Genomic DNA, 21079 nt, shown 5'->3' with positions numbered 1-21079 from the left:
ATGAATTACATTTCTGCATTGAGTTAATTCTGAAATCTAAACCAAGAAGAATCAAATTACAACAGCTTTGAGCCAAGCACTCAGCAGAGGCATTGGTTATTACTGGGCTGTAATTCTCAATTATACTGGCTCATCCCACTGATTTTCTCCATACCTGCACAGATCCACTTCTCTAGAACCTCTTCCATGAAGAACAAAGGAGATACAGCCATAGAGAGGTTCTGACATATAAAAAGTATTTTAAAACACTTCAGAAAAGGATTTCACCCCTGGTCATTGTGATGTCCTGTACCTCAGATTTGGGAAGTTACATTTATCGGAAAATTTACAGTGTTAAAAGAGTACAATTACATTCCTAGCAAAAGCATGCTTGTCCACCAGCCAGCAGGCTGACATTCAGTAAATTCACTGTACAAATACCTCCAAGTAGTACCTAGTCATATCAAGTATAAGATGGCATACTGAAACATTTTTACATTACAAGTAAATCTATTTACCTTGCTTCAAGAGTTAGTTTTACTTCTGCAAAAGCAAGAGAGCACACTGTGCAACCAAAATACTGTATCTGGATGAACACATAACTTCAGATGTCATCACCCCATCATGAAGTATCTTCATTCCATCTGTATTTATTGAAAAATATTTACATATAGGTCACCGTGCTTTAACAGCATCTTTACACAAAAGGGTTAATGAAGAACATCACACTAGGATGGGGGAAGGGTGGTAAAATGTCTTTTGGAAAGTCAAGTTTTTCCCAAGCTGTCGCAAGCCAGGAGAGTTCTCAGGCTGAGTGTGCCGGAGTCCCGCAGTGTGTGCGCCACAGATCCACAGCTTTGCTGACAATGGCGTCCGTGTTGTCCTGAGGAATCTGCAAAAGATCAGGGCAAGGTGTCTGCTCAGAGCACTCCATTCAGACTGCTTTGTTTAAATAAAGACTTTGAACTTCCAGTTCAGATTTTATCTCTTTATTAAAAAGAAAACAAAAGTAGAATCCCATCTCCCTGTCCTCTCATCCTACCATCCCTCTGTCCTGCACACACCATATTACATCCAGGTTTTGGACAAACAGCTTGTATTTCCAAAATGCTGACAAGCAGGCAGGCACACTTCACACATCCCTGACACCAGGCATGGCTCACACTGCCTATCCATGACCACAGACTGTGTCTCATGTAACTCACCTAGGTTACACTGGGACCCCACAGCCCTGCTGAGACACCTCATTACTGTCCAGGGTCAGGTTCATGATCCCATCCTCACATCAACAGAAAACACACTGAGACTACAGATTTGCACTCAGGCAAGACACAAAAAAAAAGTACCAGAAACCAGACCTTCTAGAAGCCTCCAGAAAAAGTAACCGAACCTGACCTGCTCTTACTTTCACAGAAAAATCCTTTAGTATCACAAGAATTGTTAATTCTGTACAAACATAGACAATACATTCCCCAAGCCTAAAAATCACTTAATTCTATGGAAGCCTTAACTCCTGATAGAAGAAGTTATTATTCTCATTGCTGAGCATTCTCCCTTCACCTCAGTACTGCTACACTGTTCTCAGTAATGGAATAATAACTTTTGGTACATCTGCAGCAGACAAGCAATTCAGGCTGAAACAGTTATAAGCTATAAAAGGTAATGCAAAGCATAATTAGAGTACTTACATTTTCCAAAAACTGTGTGATTTTTTCTGCAGAATTCAGTGCTATTATCTTCATTTTAAAGGTTAATAATATCTCCACAGCAACAAATACAAGAATCTTGCAGGATCCACTTATAACTTTGTCCCAAACTCTACAAGAAAGTGAAAGGAATAACTAAACATTATTGCAGTGTTTATCTGCCTATTTCTCTGCTAGAACAGCCTTTGTACAACCATCTCTATCCAGAATATTTTTCTGAACAACAGCAATGTACTGAATTATTTGGGTCAGGATAAATAGAAGACATTTTATCAACTCCTCAATCTGTATAGAGCAGAGGGATGGCAAGCAGTAATTGGAATGTACTGATATGGTGTGTTGCTGTTTAGAGATTGAATTGTTTACAAGCTCAAGTACAAAAAGCAAAACTTGGCTTAATAGCCTGGACTGTAACAACTACTCTACTGGACTACACAGCTACCTGAGTGTGTGGTAAAGATGAGAATTTTTCCTAAAGCAAAAAAAAAAAAAAATTCATTAGCATGCCTAATAAAGATACTCTTCAATCAGCTAAGTTGCTAAAAATTCAAAGAGGTGTAATAGCAAACTACTACATCTCAAGCAGGTCATTGCTGTATGAGATACAAATATGATCTATCAGCAGGATATAGTCCATGATGTTTAAATTAGGCACAAGGAACAACTATTAAATCTTCTAATCCATCCCACTGTGCACAGACACTCTCAGAAGTATCTAGGCACTCCTACCTCTCGTGTGAAATCATACCTGGACCTCCTTGGGCAGGTGTCCAAAGGCTTCAGCAACAGAACTTGGATGAATATTAAAATGGATCATCACTACCAAAACCTACTATTAGCCTGCAACAATTTGAAATCACCCCTCATCCAGCAGGTCTCTCTCAGGCCCAGCTCAAGAGACTCGGGATAAAAGATTACACAAAACAGTGTGAAACCATCTGTCAGATGGCAGCTTTTGTGGGCTCACATTATTTTTAGTTCTTGAATTTTAAGAGCTGTGTCAGAAAGAGTTTCTGAGGATTACAGTTCTTGCTCCTTCTGGGCACTTGTTCAAAGTATTTCTCCTCCCAAATAAAAATATGGGGAAACAAAGACCACACACTGTCCTCCATAATTTCTGAATATACTAACACTGACTGAAAAACATCTTCTGCAGCCCATCTTCAGATTTGGATCTAAGGGTGTGCTCCTTCCAGGGACAACTCATTTTTGTATGACCTCTCTCAGAAGAATTTGCCCTTCAGCTCAGAGCGCCAGGAGAGCACAACACAGGCATGACATGAACTCTGACAGCTGAGCTGAAGTGGAGGATCACACTTTTACACAAGGAATTAAGAGGGGAGAGCCCAGCCAAGAGCAATGAAGGTGATGAAAGGAGAGGAAAGGTGAGAGAGCTTGGACTGCTCAGCTTGTAGAAGAGAGGGATCTGGCGAATCTTATCAGTGTTAACCTGAAGGGAGAGCACAGAAAGGGTGGAGCCAGGCACTTTCCAATCATCTGAGGCAACAGGCACAAACTCAAACATAGGACTAGATTATAACTTATAACAAAGAAAGGAGAAAAACAAATGTGTAGATCCTCAGGACTATTCTCAAAGCAGAAGGAAACAAAAAACCCACAAGGACAGATTGGGGGGGCGGGGGGGGGGGGAAGGCACAGCCAATTTCTTTCCCCTTTGCAATTTAGTTTTAATTCCCTGTCTTGCTATGATTGAACAATTAGTATAATCCCCACAGGGACAGGAACAACACACAATACAAGATCAAAATCTTACTGCTTCATTTGTGGGTCAAGCATCCCAGGACAAATGATCACTGCAAATATTACTTTGCTGTTGAAGTCAGGTCTAGGAAGCTTTAAGCAAGGGTAAGAGAAAACTGAGACAACAGCTCTGTTCCACACTGTACAGGCCACTCCTGTTTACTTGTACAGCATTTTCCTTCCCAAACACATCTGTTTAGAACACAAGAAAAACTTCCCCGTGTGTTCCATGTGCATCAGAACTGACAATTACAGAGAGTAGCAGATCTCAAAAACAGGAAATAATTTTTAAAGTTCATATCAAAGCTCATGTTAATTTGAAAACAAACTTACTAATCCTATTATAAAATACCCGGTCTTCTTTCATTATTTTGCTTCCAATTCTTCTGACTTCAGCCTCCATAATTACATTAGGTTACATGCTATGCTCAGAAAACACTCTATTGTTTTCCTGCATTATTTAGTCTGATTCCAGAACAAATGTTTTAACAATGGCAAAACAGATGCAGTATCTAAATCACCAGTGTCTTCACAAATTTTGGAAGATGGTGCACAGCAAAGTGCATGAATGAGATGTCAGCACTAACCAGCTGTGTCTGCCACAGTATTTTTTCCTTAACATTTCCAGCTATTGTTACACTCAGTAAAACTCCACCAGTAACTTTAATTGGGAATGATTGTGCAACACTGTGATCAACATCAGCACCTTGTCTGTACCAGCAGAGCCAGGAACAACAACATAAACTGTCAAAAATGGAAAAAAATCACAGCAGTTTCAAGGAAATATATTTTCTGATGATCCTATTCTAATACAGCAGTCTTTATACACTGTGTATACACAGGTGTCCTGCTTTCACTTTTTTAGTAGCAATCATTTAAGATCAACTTTACTGCAAATTTTTACCTGTTCTTTGATACTCCTGGAGAGGGGGAAAGTATAAGAGAAACATCATGAAACTGTACCTACAGCCCTACACAGGAATGCAGAAAAAGAAATACATATTATGAACAAAATTCACTATGTTTTGTGTGACTATCATCCTCTGTAAAATACAACTGTTCAATTACCACAGGAACACTCTTGCAGGTGTTTCTTGAACAGCAAAGCAGTACTGACAACCACAAGGAAAAATAAAAAGAAATGGGAAGCTATAAAGGCAAAGACCGTGCCAAGGATTATGCAAATAAGACCATTTACTTTAACTGAGCCTCTTCTATAGACAACATAGGACACTCTGTGTGCACCTGTGTGTGAAGGGATGCCATTCTCCAGGCACTCTCTGAGGTTCCTGCAGCACCACAGTGCAGTAATACACAGGAGGCATCACAGCACTGCTGCTCTCTCTTTTTCTGATACATTACCATTAACCTCAGTTTTTCCCTACGCTGCAGGGTAAACATACTCAACTTTATTTCCTGGTTCTGCTCCTTCAGCCATCCAGATAAGAGACATCTAAAAAGAACAAATGCTTTCTCCTCTGCCTGCACTTCTGGGTGTCCTTCCAGAGGGAACTGGGCATGGAGGGACCTGATGAGGCTCACACAAATCTCACCCTGATCTATCATGATCTTGTGCCCATTCATTTGCAAACCTGGGAAGCAGTTCAGTGAGACAAAGGCAAACTGAATAAAGTTTCTCTGTAGTAGCAGCCCACATGCACATTCTTATGTCCTCCTGCTCCACAGTAAATTTAAGACATTTTCCATATTTCTGTTGTTTCTATTAACTAATTACTTACATTTTTACAACTAAATGTAATTTATGCAGGGCATGGAGATCACAGGTGTAAAACTACAGAATTATATTAACACATGAGTTAGTGCCAGTTTGAAAGCCAAAAGATTTCAGGAGAATGACAAAATACTTTGCCACTAGCAAGTTGCCAGAGACTAATAACCTAACAGCAGCCAGCCAATGCCAAGCCTTCAGTGCAGAGTACAAACAACATTAGGCAGGGGCCTGACATGTAGGCGGCATCATTAGGCCATAAAAAACGCCTGGCTAATTCACAATTACACTGCAAAGCTGCACTGCTTCTGCTAAATCATCTGGGCTGACAGTGCCAGATTAAACTGGGAGCCAAAGAGACATTTATCCTGTTGAGATGAAGCCACAAACAGGACCCCAAGGTTTATGAGCAGCCATCTCCAGCTGAGGGCCCTCACAGCACCACTGGAAAGCTTTCCACACATGGGCTTACCAAACAGATGAGCAAATATGCTGCTGCACAAATCAAACAAACAAACAGGGCAATGATGAGTATGAAAACAAAGGTGTGATCCAGTTCTCTGTCTCAGAGAGAAACACACCTTTCTGTGTCTCTCAAACCTTTGCTACAGGCTGGTTCATTTTCCAGAAAACACCCTGTCTATATTCCAGGTGGGATACAGAGTCTTTGGAATGGTCTGTTCCTCCCTTTCACCAATGTGACACCTTTAAGAAGTTTGTTAAGAAGCTCATCACATAATATGCCAAGTGTATTAGACACTGCATAAGCTCAAAGCAAAAGTTTCCAGGTGAAACCTGTCCATATGTATTTTCCAAGCCCACTTACATTAAACTGATACGTAAGTTTTACCTATGGTGCAACTTGAAGTGTGTATAAAACAGTATTTATACTGAGTAGCAGTGCCTGTCAGGCACTGGTATTGTGCAACTTCATCCCACCATTACCAGGTATGCACAGCATATACAAGTTTTGTACACCTTAGAGAAAACCAAACAAACACAAAAACCAATGAATTTTAGATTTATCTGCTTGACAGAGAAGACTACAGTTCATAGAAAGCAAGCAGCCACTCTAAGAAATGCAGTGGTAAATCATAAGTGAAAATAAATCATAAAAGACTGTGTTCAGATAATCTCTCACTTCACAAGAAAGTAAGTAAAATTCACGGGAGAACTGGAGACCTTCAAACCTCAGCATTTTCAACACTGACATCTGGATGCATTTCAGATAAGCACTGGGGCTTCTAGATCCTAATCCAAACTGAGTCTCCAAGCATTAATTAAGTTCATCTGTCACACACTACCCATGAAGTATGTTATTTCCTCAGCGAATAAGGCCATTATGATTACAACTGAATAATTCACAAACCTAAACTGCCAAGAAAAAGTGCACTTTCATCATGTTCCCACAAGAACTGTAGGGAAAAGGGATTGTTCTGCGTCAGAAATACCAACACTGAAATTTGTTTTTATTCCAGAGTGATAGAAAAAGCCAGAATTTTGACCTTTTCCAGGGGGAAAAAACAGTATTAAAAATTTCAGGTAATCAAAATATTCTCATTTCAGTAAGGTAAAACAGCATATGGAAATGTTAAAGATGCATACTGATTAGACAAAATATTTCATGTAAATAAAACTAAATCAATATTATAGTCAACTGAAGCCAAATATTCTTGCTAGATGAAATACAAAAATCAAAATTCTTCATCTAGATTTCTCCTTTTACACCATCAGGATGACATAGCTCCACTGAACTTTCAATTTTCAACAGAAATTTTTAAAAAATCTCCATCTTCCGAGAGCAAATCTGCTCTGATACAAATTCCTCCCTCAGCTCTTGTCCACAGCCATAAGATCCAGTAGCAAAATTGAATCACATGAGCTCTAAGCTCTAAACTGTAACAAACATCCTATACTATGCATGCTTACATAATTTCTGCAGTCACAGAAGTACCAAAAGCTTTCAATCACCACATCACACAAGCACTAGGCAGACAAGACTATTTTGGTGCCTTACAGGTGCTTGATGAGAAGAACTTGCCATGTAACAATAACCATGTTGCACCTAAAGGCCTCAATCCTTCACAAAATGGGTTTTTTCCCTCAAACATTATCCTTGACAATAATAAAACCTACAGAACCTCAAAGACCATGGTCCAACAAGAGCAGGGAGCATGATTTCTAATCTTACAGCTTGTTCCCTAAAATCTTCTTATTCTTATAAGGGTAAATAAAACATTTTTAAGAACAGCCATTTTCCACTTTCCTCCACAGAACATGAAGTACCAGATAAACAAACATTGCATCCACTATTCAGATTATTACCAACTTTACCACCACAAAAGCATTTTCTACAAAGCAATTTACAAAGCACTGTTTCCATGCTAGGTTCCTATTCTAGCTACTGAAGTCCTGTGATTACCTCGAAGTAAAGTTTCTCTTGAACATTGTTACTTCTCAAAGTTTTTAGACAGCTGCAAATGACAGCATTGTTTTCTCTGTGCCACATCCTGTTCAGCTATCAGCAACTCTTGTTAATGCAGAGAGATGCTTCTCTACATTAAGCTTGAATTTCCTGCTTTCCAAGAGTTCTCAGGCAGCAGAATTAGGGAAATCATACAGGCTTCATTTCAAAAGCCCTTCAGTGAAGTGTCACACACAAGAATTTTTCCCTTTTAAAAGCTCAACAACCTATTTGTAACTGCAGAATCCTGATATATCCTACAATTTCATTAACTTTGTAATATTCAACTTGCCTTAGTACTTATTAAAATAAACTTTTTGTCATAGTTTAACCCCAGCCAGCAACTGAGCAGCAGCCAATCATTCATTTACTACCTCCATCAGCAGGATGGAGGAAAAATTGGAAGGGAAGAAGCAAGAAACAAATTTGTGGGTGGAGAAAAAAAGTTTCATAATTAAAAAGAAGTAATAATTTCTTAAAAAATTGTAAGGAAGAGAGGAAAATAAAACCTGGGACAAGCGATACAACTGAGAACAGCTGCCCACCACCCTGACTGATGGCCAGTGAGTCCCCAGGCAAATGCTCCCACCTGCCAAGCTCCTCCTCAGCTGAACTGCTGAGCATGACTGCACATGGAATGGGATATTCCTTGGGTCAGCTGGAGTCAGCTGCCCTGGCTGTGTCCCCTCCCAGCCATGTTCTTGTGCACCCCCAGCCTCCTTGCTGGTGAGGAGCAGAACGATGCCGTGTAAGCACTGCTCTGCAGGAACTAAAACATCCCTGTGTTCCAAAACACAGGCCTATACCAGTACTCTGACCAGATCTAACTCTATCCCAGCCAAAACCCATACACATTCCCAAAATCTTTTTCATGTAACACTAATGCAATATTACAATCACTCCCTAAGCAGAGATTTTTGTCCAAAAGCCCAAAAACTGACTACCACTCAGCTCTGTAACCCTGACAGAGGGTTTGGAGCTCTGCATCCTCAGAGGCACTAAGTGTACTAAGTGTCCAACAGAATCAGCTGGTATACTTAGCTCCATTCTTTTTATTTTCAGTAGGTGAAACAATCACACAGAGATGGATTATCTTGCATCAATAACAAGGGGAATGAAATCCAATTTTATCATTTCCAAGTTAGCAATAAAGCTAATACCATAATCTTACAGATAAAGTATGGAAAGCTCTTTGCCTGATAGTGACAGAAAGCTGAAATGACTATACAGTTACAAACAGAAAGAAAAGAAAAAGAACTTGCCTCTGTAAACTGGACTCAGGTAAACATCCTGCAAAACACTTTTTAAACCAAAGATCATAGGGGAGTTTGCTCATTGCAGAACATGCCTTCAGATGCATCAGCAGTCTGTTATCTTCAATGTTCAAATACTGCTCCAGAAATTTTGGCTGAGAAAGGATGAGAAAATTTTAGGTAACTCACATCAGAATACCTTCATAGTTAATGCACACTGTAAGACAAGCACTGTCTTAACAATTCAATTAATGTAATGGAGCAATGTAACATATTAAAATAATGTACCTTCATTGTTTTAGTTGTTCCAAAATACAGGTGTTACCGACTTTTGCAATTAACTAATTATGTACTTAATCAAAGAAACAACCTCAGCTTCCTGAAACTGCTGACCACTAGCAGAACTTCCAAGATATGCAGTATTCCCTGGTGCAAGGATGTGCTTCAGAGCTTCAAGCAATGCAAAGATTAAACGTGCACTAATTACTGCTACCTTCACAAGTAAAATCGAGTTTCATTCACCTCAAACCGAATCACCTCAGCACACATCAAAAATATCTACACACAACACAGCAAAACCCAAAAAAGCAATTCTGAGAGCAAATCCCTGTGCAGCCCATTAAAGGCTGGACACTGACTTATTGTTTAAAAACCCTAAGTATTTAAGGCATAAACATGTGGATGATTTTCTCATCTTGTTTAAATTTTAATGTAACATAATACACATTTTCATAAATTCTTGACTACCTTTATGCTTTGTCATAGTTAGGCAAACTGCTAAGGACTTCAACTGTCAAAGGCAGAAAATGTTTCCTTTGCCAATATTCTCACCTACTGAGTCTTGGCACATTGATTGTGTTACAAAAAAAAAAAAATAGGGAGGGAGACACTTGGCACTCTTCACGTCACATCGTACAAACACACACTTTGAAAGTATTTCTTTCTCCTTTGAACTGGTATAGTTCAATGTACCACCCACAGATACAAGAGGTAGATTTAAAAATTATTTCTTAGTTCCAGAAGAACTAACAAGGGCAGGCATAATTTTCCTCAGCAAATTTCTATTCAGCAATTGCTGGTGCACATGTACTCGATATTTTTACTTTTTAGGACATTGTTCACTAAAAATTCCTTATCTGTTATGGCTTTTTGATGAATTACAAGAACTATCATAATTTTGGTAAGTACACATTAAAATCAAAATTTTCTTTTATAAATCAGGAAGACAGCAATTCAAAATTAATATTCTGTGATAGTGTTTAAATTGTCAGTGCTACAAAAAATCTACTCCACTTCTTATTATAACTTGATCTGCAACATACTGTTTTTCTGAAGATGGAGTACTCTGCTCCATTTATAAAGCAAAACTGAGCTTTGTCTATCATCCAATGAGCAGCATGTGAATGCCAGAGATGCAGTCCAAAAAGCAGCAGATGTACATCAAGATGTTCTTCACTTTTGACATTTTAATTGTTTAAAGAAAAATTTCAAGTGACCAATTTGTGAGACATGTAATTCAACTGGATACAATGTAAACTTTAGAGAAAAAAGTTAATTGAAAATTACCACATACCAAACAAAAACTATTTCTAATGTTACATTAAACAAGGCAGCACAGTCACAATGCAAAAAGCACTCCTCCCCTATTTTCAAAGTAGCTGGTGGAACAGAATCCAAGGGTGTCACTTCTGATTCTCCAGTTGTCTCCCTCTGTTAATGCTTTCTATGACTGCTTCTCCTTGCAAAAAAAAATCCTTTTTCCTTACCAGCTGTTGTAATGAATCTTTGTGCTTGCTGTTCAGCTGATTCACAAAACAACTGACAAGCCAATAGCATTCTATAGGATCCTCTACCATTTCCTCCATTGCTTTAGCAATAGCAAGAAACACTTCATCTTCAGGTTCCTGAAAAACAAAGCAAAAAAATTGATCTACAAAGTATTGGACTATTCTGATTTAAAGTATTCTTATATTCCTTTTCTCTGCTATTCAGGGAAAAAAACAGGAATCAACATACACAAAAAGCTGTTTTGACGTTCCTAAACAAGACATTGGGCAGCAGCTGCATGATGATGACAGATTCTATTAAAACAGAGCAAGTAGGACTTGTCTTGCTTTTAAAACCAAAATACGCTTCAGTGCATAGAGAGTCCTAAATACTACTGGGTTTGTGTCTCTGCCACACAGACTGCTCCCATACACACATATCCTTATTTGAACTCTCTGCATTCAGATGCACAAAACACTCAGCAGACTTCCACTTGTAACTCAAACATTTCAAAATATTTAGATCAATCTGACATCTCTACCTCCCTCTGCCTCTACAATAAAACACCTGCACCACCATCAAGAGCAACCTCTCATAAGTTTAAGGGGACAGTGACTGCACTGAAAAGAGAACAAATGCTTTCTGCAGCAGCAAAACAAACCTGAGTTACAGGAGAAATGACTGAGGCTCTGTTAAACACCATCGCTATGAAACCTCACCCCAGTCCTGAGAGCAGCTCTGGGATGCACTGACAAAACACTTGCTCAGAAGGCAATACTGCTCTAGAAGGGAGGAATTTTCAGCCCACTGAAAAAATCACATGCCAAAATCAAGGAAATTTCTCTACTGGAAATTTGCAGGGTAGGATGGCCACATTCCTAGGAAATGGTAAGTGTATGAAAACATTCCCTCCTCTGAAGAGAATGCTGCAGGCAATCCTCCAATTCTAAATATTACTGAATTTTCCATATCAAGTCTAACCTTTTTTTAATTTTGAACTTTTCTTTAAGTACTTATGTCAAAATTTGCGATTACAGATGAAAATTACAAATTAAGCTGGGCTAGAGTGAATACGGATAAATTAACTACAGGACGAATCCACTTAGAAAGCTCTGTGGCTCCTTTCCTCATCTCCTATTTCATGGAGAAAAGAAAGAACCACTCATTGTTTTTATCATTACACTACTAATTCACCATCACAACACAGCCTTGTTTAACCATATGGGTGTATACTGTGAACAGCAGAGTATGTGCACTACCTGACAGAAGCCCAGGTCAGTTCAGACTAAGAAAAAAAGGAGGACAGTACACTGAAGTCTAGATTTAAAAACAAATAATTTAAGTATTTGCTGCAACTTGCATTAAATCACTGCTTGTACAGGCTCTGAATTACCCTTGTTTCAGGAATGTAAGAACCTATGAGCTACAATGAGATGATGTCATTTCATGTCAGTGCTATAAAAAAAATGAATTGCCCCGGAGTACAAGAGGCTTGAAACCTAGCAGGAAAAAAAGGACAAAAGAGATTTTAAGGCATAAAATCTTACATAAGTACTTAGGGGAAGGAAAAGAGAAAAGCACTTTGACTAAAATTCTTTATTTTATACTAGTACTTCTCTGCTTTCCATTCACCTTACCTGCTCTATCTACAAGCACTTGTGGGGTGACCTGCAGTTCAGTTTCTCACTGGTTTACAGTTTCAAGTTCAATAAAGTACTGTATTTAACAGACTGTTAAAATCACCACTGACCAATGGAAAAGCAACGTTTCGAGGCAGTTTTCCTGATTCCAGCTGATGTATGCGGAGGAAAACATCCACCTGTGGGGTAGAATCATTAATAAAGCGAATCACATGGAGAGCGTGGTGAATGTCCCAGTACTGCTCCTTCCGGTACTTCATCACCAAAGCATGAGATTCGTGGTGAGGAGGAATGATTCCTAAACAAAAATAAATTAAATTAAATTTTAAAAATTAAAAGAAAAAAATATAAGCAATTGTAAGGAGGAATCCTACTTTTTATATGTCTAGTTTTCAGTACAGTATTAGTTGCATATTTGTGCCCAGCTTCCATTTATTTTGAAAACAAAGTCACTGTAGAATGTTTTTTATATACATTAGCTGTTCATTTTCTCAAATTCTACACTTTGTCTGAGATGACAGAGAATATATACATGCAACTAACTAATGCAAAGATACTGTTCACTGCAGTAATAATTACTTTACTGCCAGAAAAGTCTTTACTCACTGTACCAGAAATTAATTCTCCCTAAAATGACATTCAAAAACCACAATCAATCAGTTGAATCAATTAAAGATTAGAACTTAAAATGCCACATCATCACTTGTAAAGTAACATTTGTTATTTTCTTAGCAGAACACAAATATCTTTTCTAGTTTTCTGGGAGAAAAAAAAATTTAAAAAATATCTAAGTAGAAAGGCAAAGAAAATTACACAGCATCTCCAGCAGAGATACTTACCATTTCAAATTCAGTACTTTCCCCTACCTGAGAGTCTTGCCATGCACTGATTTTCACAACAAAACTGTCACAGACTTCAACAGAAATAAAAACATATATACACCTAGGCAAAAAATGCCATTTCCCTATCACTAGTGGAGCAGAATTTTTCCCAGTGTAGAAACCCGTGAGAACAAAGTATTCTTCAAAAGTCAGTTCTGAAACAAGGTACCTGCTCCTTTTACCTCTCATTTAAAGAAAAAAATATTCCTGCCAAGTGTTACACCATGAAATGGCTGGGTTGAGGAACAAGCACATCAGATAGAAAATTATCTTTTCTTTTCCAGCTGCAAACCTGTCTGCATTTCAAAAGCTGGAAGAAAGCAAGACATTTTTCACAATACGCCAAAAGAGAGTCAACATCATAACTGTGTGTACATACTGCCAACTGCTCTCCTCAAACACAGAGGACAACCTTAGGCAGGCAAAACAAAGCTGAAACAACAGAGAGGTGCCTGGAAACCATCATGAGTCATTCTCAAACAGGTCGGTAACAGAGGCATTTCTGACACACCATGTCACCTGGGACATCAGCAAGCCTTGGCACATGTCTGAGAGGGTTTTGTTGATAGGACACACTCCCTTTTCTTAAATTATTAACATTATTTAGAGGTCACATAACACCCCCCACCAGAAATGGACTGAGCTGTGGTTCCAGCCATTTAGGGGGAGATATTTTGAACTGTCCTTCTCAATACCAGCTTTTCTAACAACTGCTAACACTGAAATGCAGTGTAAGGAAAGTCCCTGAACCACTGTTCACCCAAGGCATGTTACAGAATAACAGTAGGAATACTTGAAATCAGAATATCGCGAGTTTGAAGGGACCCACAAGGACCACTGAGTCCCCCTCCTGGCCTTTCACAAGACTACTCAAAAAAATCACACTGCGCCTGAGAGCAGAGCTCACTTCTTGAACTCTGTTAGGCTTGGTGCTGTGACCACTTCCCTGGGAAACTGTTCCAGTGCCAAACCGCCCTCTGGGTGAAGAATCTTATTCTGATATCCAACCCAAACCTCCCCTGAAACAACTTCATGCTGTGAAATGAATCACTCTGGGTTTAAAATACAACATACTTTTTAGAACCAGTATAACTTTCCATGCAGCTGATTCATAAGGTGTTTTGTGTTATCATATGATTCACAGATCCTTTATCTAAAGCAGCCCAAGACCTGGCTCTGCAGTGAGCCACAATTTTGCAAAGAGATGTATTTTGCTATTATAATGTTGGCTGAAGGATTCTGTACTGAGTTGCTTGTCCAAAACTCCTATGCTCTACTTCCCACTACTAATATTTTAAAGGATGCTGACTACTGCCCAGAATACAATAATATTGTTAATGGCAGAGCCTTTTATCAAGTAGGACTACTCTGTAAGTTCAACACCAAGAACTTCAAGCTTTGTAATTAGATCTTGCCCCTTCTGTGCAGTGTTTATTTACTACCTTTGCCAAAAAAAAAAACAGGAATAAAAATTATATTCCACATAATCAGGAATATGAAGCCAAAACTTTCAAAATGTAAAAAACTGGAAGGAGAAAAAAATGAATTAGAAAATTAAGATTTTTTTAAACCCCTCCTGTCTCCAAGTGGACATGACTTTGCATCTAGTCAACTAATGTACTTGACCAGTTAGTGCAAAGCCATTAGTACTTTTGAATTATCTGACTAGTGCACTTCTAGGAAAATATAATCTATTTGTGGTTTTTACAGTTTCTGGGGATACTATTGACTTGTCTTCAGCCTTGTATCTTCTTCAACAGCAAATACAATTCAAAGCCAGCAGCAAAACCATAAGAAACTGATATTCTGCAGAACACGAAGCTTCTCTTTAGAATAAACATGTATTCCATGCTTCACTCAGTCTAAAATTAATCAAAACTTTACTTCAACTTCATTGTCTGTTATTTCAGGAGCACAACTGAATATCTTATCAGATATAGATAACTTCTTATAATCCACATTTCAAATTCATTTCATAAATGTACTTGGATAGTGTTACAAAGTTAAATACAGAAACACACTCTGCTAGGCACATTTCAGCAAAGTTCTCAAAAACTTGTTTTATAATTGCCATTGGGCATCCAAGGTGGATACAAAAGGAGGTTAAATATGCATCAGCAGGCAAGGTAATACAGAATAATCCTGTCATTACTTCATCAAACACAAAAAAAAATTAAAAAAAGAAAAAATTGCACCTTCCTGCATTCTATATTCCATGTTATACAGATACATAACATTCTATATTCTGTGTTATACAGATACATATAGAATATACATTCTATATTCTATCCATACCTAGAAGCACTTTCCACACCAGTATACGATACATGGATGGAAGAGGAAACCTTTGACTAAATGTGCAAAGCTTCTCAATATCTGTAAAGAAATGCAAAGAAAAAAAAATTCAGGACAAATTTAAACACAGTTACAAACAGGCTTGCATCTCTGACCCAGGTAAGTATGACAAACTTTAGTTGCAGATTGAAATTCTCTATTTCACCACATATTATCAACAAATGCTTTCACTGCTTTCACATTGGCCTGACTTACAGTAAAACTACTCCAGGTTTCATAAGGAGGAGACTGGACCATTTTTATAGGCATTTTGTAAAGCATGTCACTGTCAAAATAACTAAGGCCTTTTTTAAAGGGACAACATTTATCTTTCTGTTCTGCCAGAGATGTGGCACTCCTCAGGGACCAAAAGCAATAACATCTTCATTGTTTTGAAGTTAGATGGAATTGACAGCATGAGATGATGCATTCTCAGATTAAAATTGCTTTCTCTAAAAATCTTTAAGTTTCTTGGGCACAGAGAATGAAAGAAGGAAAAAAAGAAGAAACAAGCAAGGTGACAAATCTTTAATAGTTTTAAAAATCAGATTTTCAGGTCTTTGAAAATCGAAGGTCAGCTAGCACTGACTGAGGAATTATTGGTGAAAGATGCAAAACTGAAAAAAGTATTAAGCACAGCAGGTAAGCATTATCTATTACTCCCTCCCCAGCCCCTAATCACCAAGAAATAGAGCAACTTGCCCAAACGATCATCCTTCAGCAGAATTTCCAGCGACTTCTTCTCTTCAACTCCACGAAACCCCACTTTTTCATAATACACTGAGCGGAAGTTTCTCTGAGAGTCATCAGCCATGGCTGATTCCTCCTGAAGAAACAATGAATTCCTCTGAAGACTTACAAACATACATTCCTTTTGCTTTAAGGTCAAGCAATTTTGCACACTGATATAAATTTACTGCCTATGTCTCTACAGTATTAATAAACCCTACAGAATATTAAATCTTCCAAGATGTTTTTTGTCACATACTTACATAAACAATTACAAATGTAATTTATTCTAAACAAGATCTAAAGATGCCAACTTTACAGACAAAATTAGAGGGATTTTTTAAAATTATCCACATAGTATATTATGCTAAATTCCAAAAAGTTTTTTAAAAAACTGGAGAACAACTTAAATATTTTACGCCATGCCCTGTACTTCAAAACCAACATTAAAAAGTACAGTTACAAGTCTGACAAAATTCTGACTACAAAAACCCTACTCAAGTAGAACTATTGCCCACATAAGTAAAATTATTAGGTTTCTTACTCACCAGTCAAGGTAGTCAAAGCAAGGACAAGCCAGAGCTGGCCTCAGTGGCACAGGGAAGGCTAAGGCTGGGTGTGTAGGTTTCTTCTTAAGTTGCAGATAGGAATTAAATGCTCATGTTGTTACCAGCTGCTGTAACAGCCACAGCCTTGAGCTTGTTCTTCCAGCACTAAAACCAAACAAATGTCTCATCCCTGTAGTGGAGACAAAGGTAAATTCCAGTGAGTGCTCTGTGTATCAGAACAACTGTAAATGACATTTCAATTCAGCTCAGCCCTCTAACTATCAATTCTCTTTCCAGGCTTGCAAACATAAGAAATTCTGTTTCCTAACTCCAAGGACTAAGAACAATCTTAACTTTTATCTTGTCCAGTGACAGCAGCAAAACTTCAAAAAAAAAATTATTTTGACTAAAGAGTGGTGAATGATGCATTGAGAAGCTTTATAGTTAAATTCTTCTTTTCCTTGCAGAACCAAAGTACACATCAGGAGCAAAGCACTTACAGATATAAACAAAGGCCACAATTTATAGAGAGTGCACACATTTAAATCTGTATCTCCAGAAGGCCTATTTGTGTTTCAAATTATGTCTGGTTTTAGTGCTTTGTAGGATCAGGGCCAAGATCAGACAGCAAAATACAAACCAGCAAATGACTGAATTAGTGCTTTCTGAGATAGGCCAAATATTATTTTAAAACCAGAGAAAAAAGAAAAAAATATTACTTGCAACACATTCCAGTGCTGCACTATCCTTAAGAAAATGACTGGGATATTCATGTTTGGTGTATTTAAGGGTCCACTGATCAGAATGCCCATTTTTTACATTACAGCCATGTTTAAAAGCAGACTTCAGATGTGATAGACAGTCAACTACTTTTGAAAATTTTCAGATTTTTTTTGAGAATTTTCAGATTGTCAAATTTTTAAAAGCTGGATTTAGTAAGTGTTATTTAGAAAAATAGCTATTAAAAAAACAAAAAAAAACAAAAAAAAAAAAAAAAACGTCTGGCCATACCACTTGTGGAAAAATTACAAGATACAGAACAGGAACATGAAATGTAACTTGAAAAATAACAGTAGGAATATTCCTATTAGCCAGGAATACTATTTTAATAATTTTAAACTAGCACTATAACTGCAGTACGTTTTATTTATTCAGTGGTAAAAGGAGGAAGATAGTTTGTTTCCTCCCTCCCAACTAAGGATTTGTATTTCCATGTTCTACAAATGACCGGTATTCCAATCTTTACACCCTGGAAAAAGAAAGGGGGAAAACAAATCCTTAGCCAGCTCATTAGAAGTGTGCTGTACAGAAGTGTGTAATTTACTCGTCCTACCCTCAATTACAGCATTTTCGGCCTCACCAGCGGCTTTCCCGGTACCATTGAGTGTCACTCCTGGGGGCAGCGACGCCGCACAGGCCGGGGCTGCGGAGCCACCGCGCTCTGCCCCCGACCGAGCACCCTTCCCCGCAGGCCCTGCCGGAGGCTCCCCCCACCCGGCCCTACCTCGGGGCTCAATTCCCGACCTCCGTCACAGTCCCAGAGGAAAACAAGGGCACATTTGGGCACAGGATCAATGCGCCCCGGGAATTCGGGAGCCTGCCCGAGGTGCCGGGGGGCGGCTGGGGGAGCCCGGCGCGGCCCGAGCGCGGCGCGGGCGCGGCGCATGCGCGGGCCGGTCCCGCCCCGGCGGCGGGCGGAGCGCTGGGGCTGCCGTGATGGGCGCGGTCCGGGGTCGCGGTTTCTGCTGTGGGCGTCCCGCAACCTCTTGGGGTCACCCGGTTCATCCCGCACCCCGCCTGTGCTCCCCGCCACCCCTCAGCTCTGTCCCTCTGCCCTCAGAGGGCATCCGTCCCTCAGAGCCGGCTGCCCGCCTGGCGCGGGTGCGCTGAGGGCTGCACCGCGTTGTTTGCTGTCATGATGGGTTTCGCCCCCATCCGCGGTGACTCCAAGGGCGCGTTACTTACAGAGACCTCTGGGAAGCGAAGTGCATTTCGCGAAATCGAGATTTACTCCGGCGCTTGTGATCGAAGTGCTGGTTGCTAAATATCCCGCCCCTCAGAAGAGATAAAGGACCTACGTCTCGCTGCTGAAAGTCTCAAAAATCAACCTGTGTTGCCAAAACTAGGGGGCATCAAACTAGTAGTGTGGTTTTGCTTCGGGATTAGGGTACTTCTGTAGTTGTTGGTGATGTTTATGTGTGGGACCTTGCCAGCCCCTCTGTGCTATTGCAAACACTGGACACCTGCTCGCCCCAGGAGTGGAGTTTCCTGCTTGGAGCCCCTTTCCAGGAGCAGAAACTTGAACGAGGCCATCGAGTGCCTGAGTTAGCTGCAGCAAGAGTCTGAAGTGCTGGAATCACAGAGTCAGTTAGGTTGGAAAAGACCTTTGAGATCATCGAGTCCAACCTTTGACCAAACACCACCTTGTCAGCTTATACCAGAGTGCCAAGTTCAGCCTTTCCTTAAACACTTCCAGGGACAGTGACTGCACCACCTCTCTGGGCAGCCCATTCCAATGTTTAGACACCCTTTTGGTGAAGAAATTCTTCCTTATGTCCAACCTGAAACTCGGGAGAGGAGGCTGACCCCTATTTAGGAGGCCACAGCCTCCTTGCAGGCAATTGTAGGGAGCAATCAGGTCCCCCCTGAGCCTCCTTTTCTCCAGGCTCAACACCCCCAGATCTCTCAGCTGCTCCTGACAGGACTTGTGCTCCAGAGCCTTCCCCAGCTTCGTTGCCCTTCTCTGGACCTGTTCTAGCACCTCAGCATCGTTCTTGAATTGAGATCCCAGAACTGGGCGCAGCACAGGAGCTGTGGCCTCCCCAGTGCCAGAGAGAGAAGACAAGGCAGCTGCTGCGGTTATGGGGCTTATTTCCAAATGCACAGGACATCCCATTATTTTAATCTTGCCCCACACTTTGGAAGTAGCCATGGAGAAAGCACACTCTTGCAGAATGGGCAAGGCTTTTGTCAAACCCAGCTCACACAGGAGTATGCTTTTTGTTGGGTGTGTACAAATCCTAGCAAATCTTGGAATAATTCCTCTCAGCAGCAGGTGGCAGGCTGGTTCCATTTTTGGTCACTTGGGGCTCCCTCAACTCAAATACATCTTTTATCGATAGATGGCACTTGTCTCGGGATGAGAGCTGTTCGGTGGTGTTGGGAGCTGACCAGTATCACACGGTTCAGGAAACAGCTGCCGAAATTAAATCTCGTGTAATTTTCAATCATTCATTCCTTCAAGCCTTTATCAAGACTTATTACGTAGCTATAGTGGTGCTCTGAAGAAGCCTGAAGCTAACACAATTTGTTTTAGCACTAATTTATAGTACAGGAGATACAGAATGTTAACAGAATGGTATGCCATTGCTAAAAATGCCTAAACAAAAATAGGTTCTGAAAGGTTTAGCTGCATAAAAATGCAGCATAAAATCAACACCTGTCCTGAAAAACAATCAAATTAATGTTCTTCCCCTAGTAAAGTTTCTAAACCCCATATATAGAAAGCTTCATATACACAGAGATTTTCTTAATGGTGCTTGTTTCTAACATAATAGGTTATAGTGAGATCAGTTGTAAATATTACATAAATATTTAGGTCCGTGGGAAATGAGTTAAAGAATTTAATTTGAGATTTTTCAAAATGCAAATGAAATTAAAAGCATAGGTTGAGCAAGAGTAGGTTGACTATAACAATTATTATGTGGTGAAACAGCAAACCAGAGATGACTAACCTATTTTTTTACTTGGACTTTCTTACTCTAACAGCCTTTTTATCTTTTAACTGCCCTTCTACCTCCACCTGTTCTTGCCAAGTGACTCTATGTGCCATAACTCAGTGTTGCAAAGCACACAAGTGAGTCATGACTTAAATCTTTAATACATTTTATATTTTCATAAACTGAATAATAACCTTATTTTCCCTTGTCTAGGGACATAAAGTATCTTCATTCCTATTGACAGAATCTCTTTCTTGCCACTGAAAATGCAAGCAGAATTTAATCATTTATAGCTGCTAGTGTCAGTCAGCCAAGTGGAGGACTGTGCCTATAATAAAATTGATTAATACATCATTAATCAATAATACATAACTAGGCATTTATCCAAACCATGATAACCTAAACACTTAATTCTTTTAAACTGTAATAACATCAGAAAAGGTAGCACACATAAAAGCTAAAAGGGAAGCAGGTTTGGAATTGGCTTGGGATTATCTGAGACAGCAGAACTGAATGAATTAGTACCCTGCTAGCATACTGCATCTCTTGCTTTTATCTGTGACTATGAG

General features: G+C 39.4%; 1 protein-coding gene across 2 annotated transcripts; it reads right to left on the bottom strand.

The window, feature by feature from the left end:
- Positions 1–604: 604 nt before the first annotated feature.
- Positions 605–18443, bottom strand: TBC1D7 (TBC1 domain family member 7). 2 transcript variants are annotated; one of them, XM_059478848.1, is made up of 9 exons: positions 18296–18443; positions 16792–16981; positions 16217–16340; positions 15476–15556; positions 12410–12597; positions 10659–10796; positions 8902–9047; positions 1668–1797; positions 605–871 (listed from the first exon to the last, which is right to left on the bottom strand). In XM_059478848.1, exons 3-9 carry the CDS (start codon positions 16326–16328, stop codon positions 785–787), a joined length of 882 nt encoding a protein of 293 aa, XP_059334831.1. In that variant the 5' UTR covers positions 16329–16340; positions 16792–16981; positions 18296–18443; the 3' UTR covers positions 605–784. The 2 variants fall into 2 exon arrangements, with proteins under 2 accessions (XP_059334831.1, XP_059334820.1); XM_059478837.1 differs by having other exon boundaries at positions 18125–18341.
- Positions 18444–21079: the final 2636 nt, after the last annotated feature.

This window comes from Ammospiza nelsoni, chromosome 1 (assembly GCF_027579445.1).
Source record: "Ammospiza nelsoni isolate bAmmNel1 chromosome 1, bAmmNel1.pri, whole genome shotgun sequence".
In the NCBI taxonomy this organism is placed as follows: Eukaryota; Metazoa; Chordata; class Aves; order Passeriformes; family Passerellidae; genus Ammospiza; species Ammospiza nelsoni.
This window is presented reverse-complemented; position numbering and strand designations above follow the sequence as displayed.

Bases quoted from the DNA above. Each gene is read 5' to 3' on its own strand.
- TBC1D7 (XM_059478848.1), bottom strand. From the start codon at position 16,328: ATGGCTGATGACTCTCAGAGAAACTTCCGCTCAGTGTATTATGAAAAA. The intron at 12,598-15,475 runs GTATGGATAGAA...ATTTTTGTTTAG, and splicing joins GGTGTGGAAAGTGCTTCTAG to GAATCATTCCTCCTCACCAC. The intron at 10,797-12,409 runs GTCAGTGGTGAT...TTTGTTTTTCAG, and splicing joins GAAACGTTGCTTTTCCATTG to GAACCTGAAGATGAAGTGTT.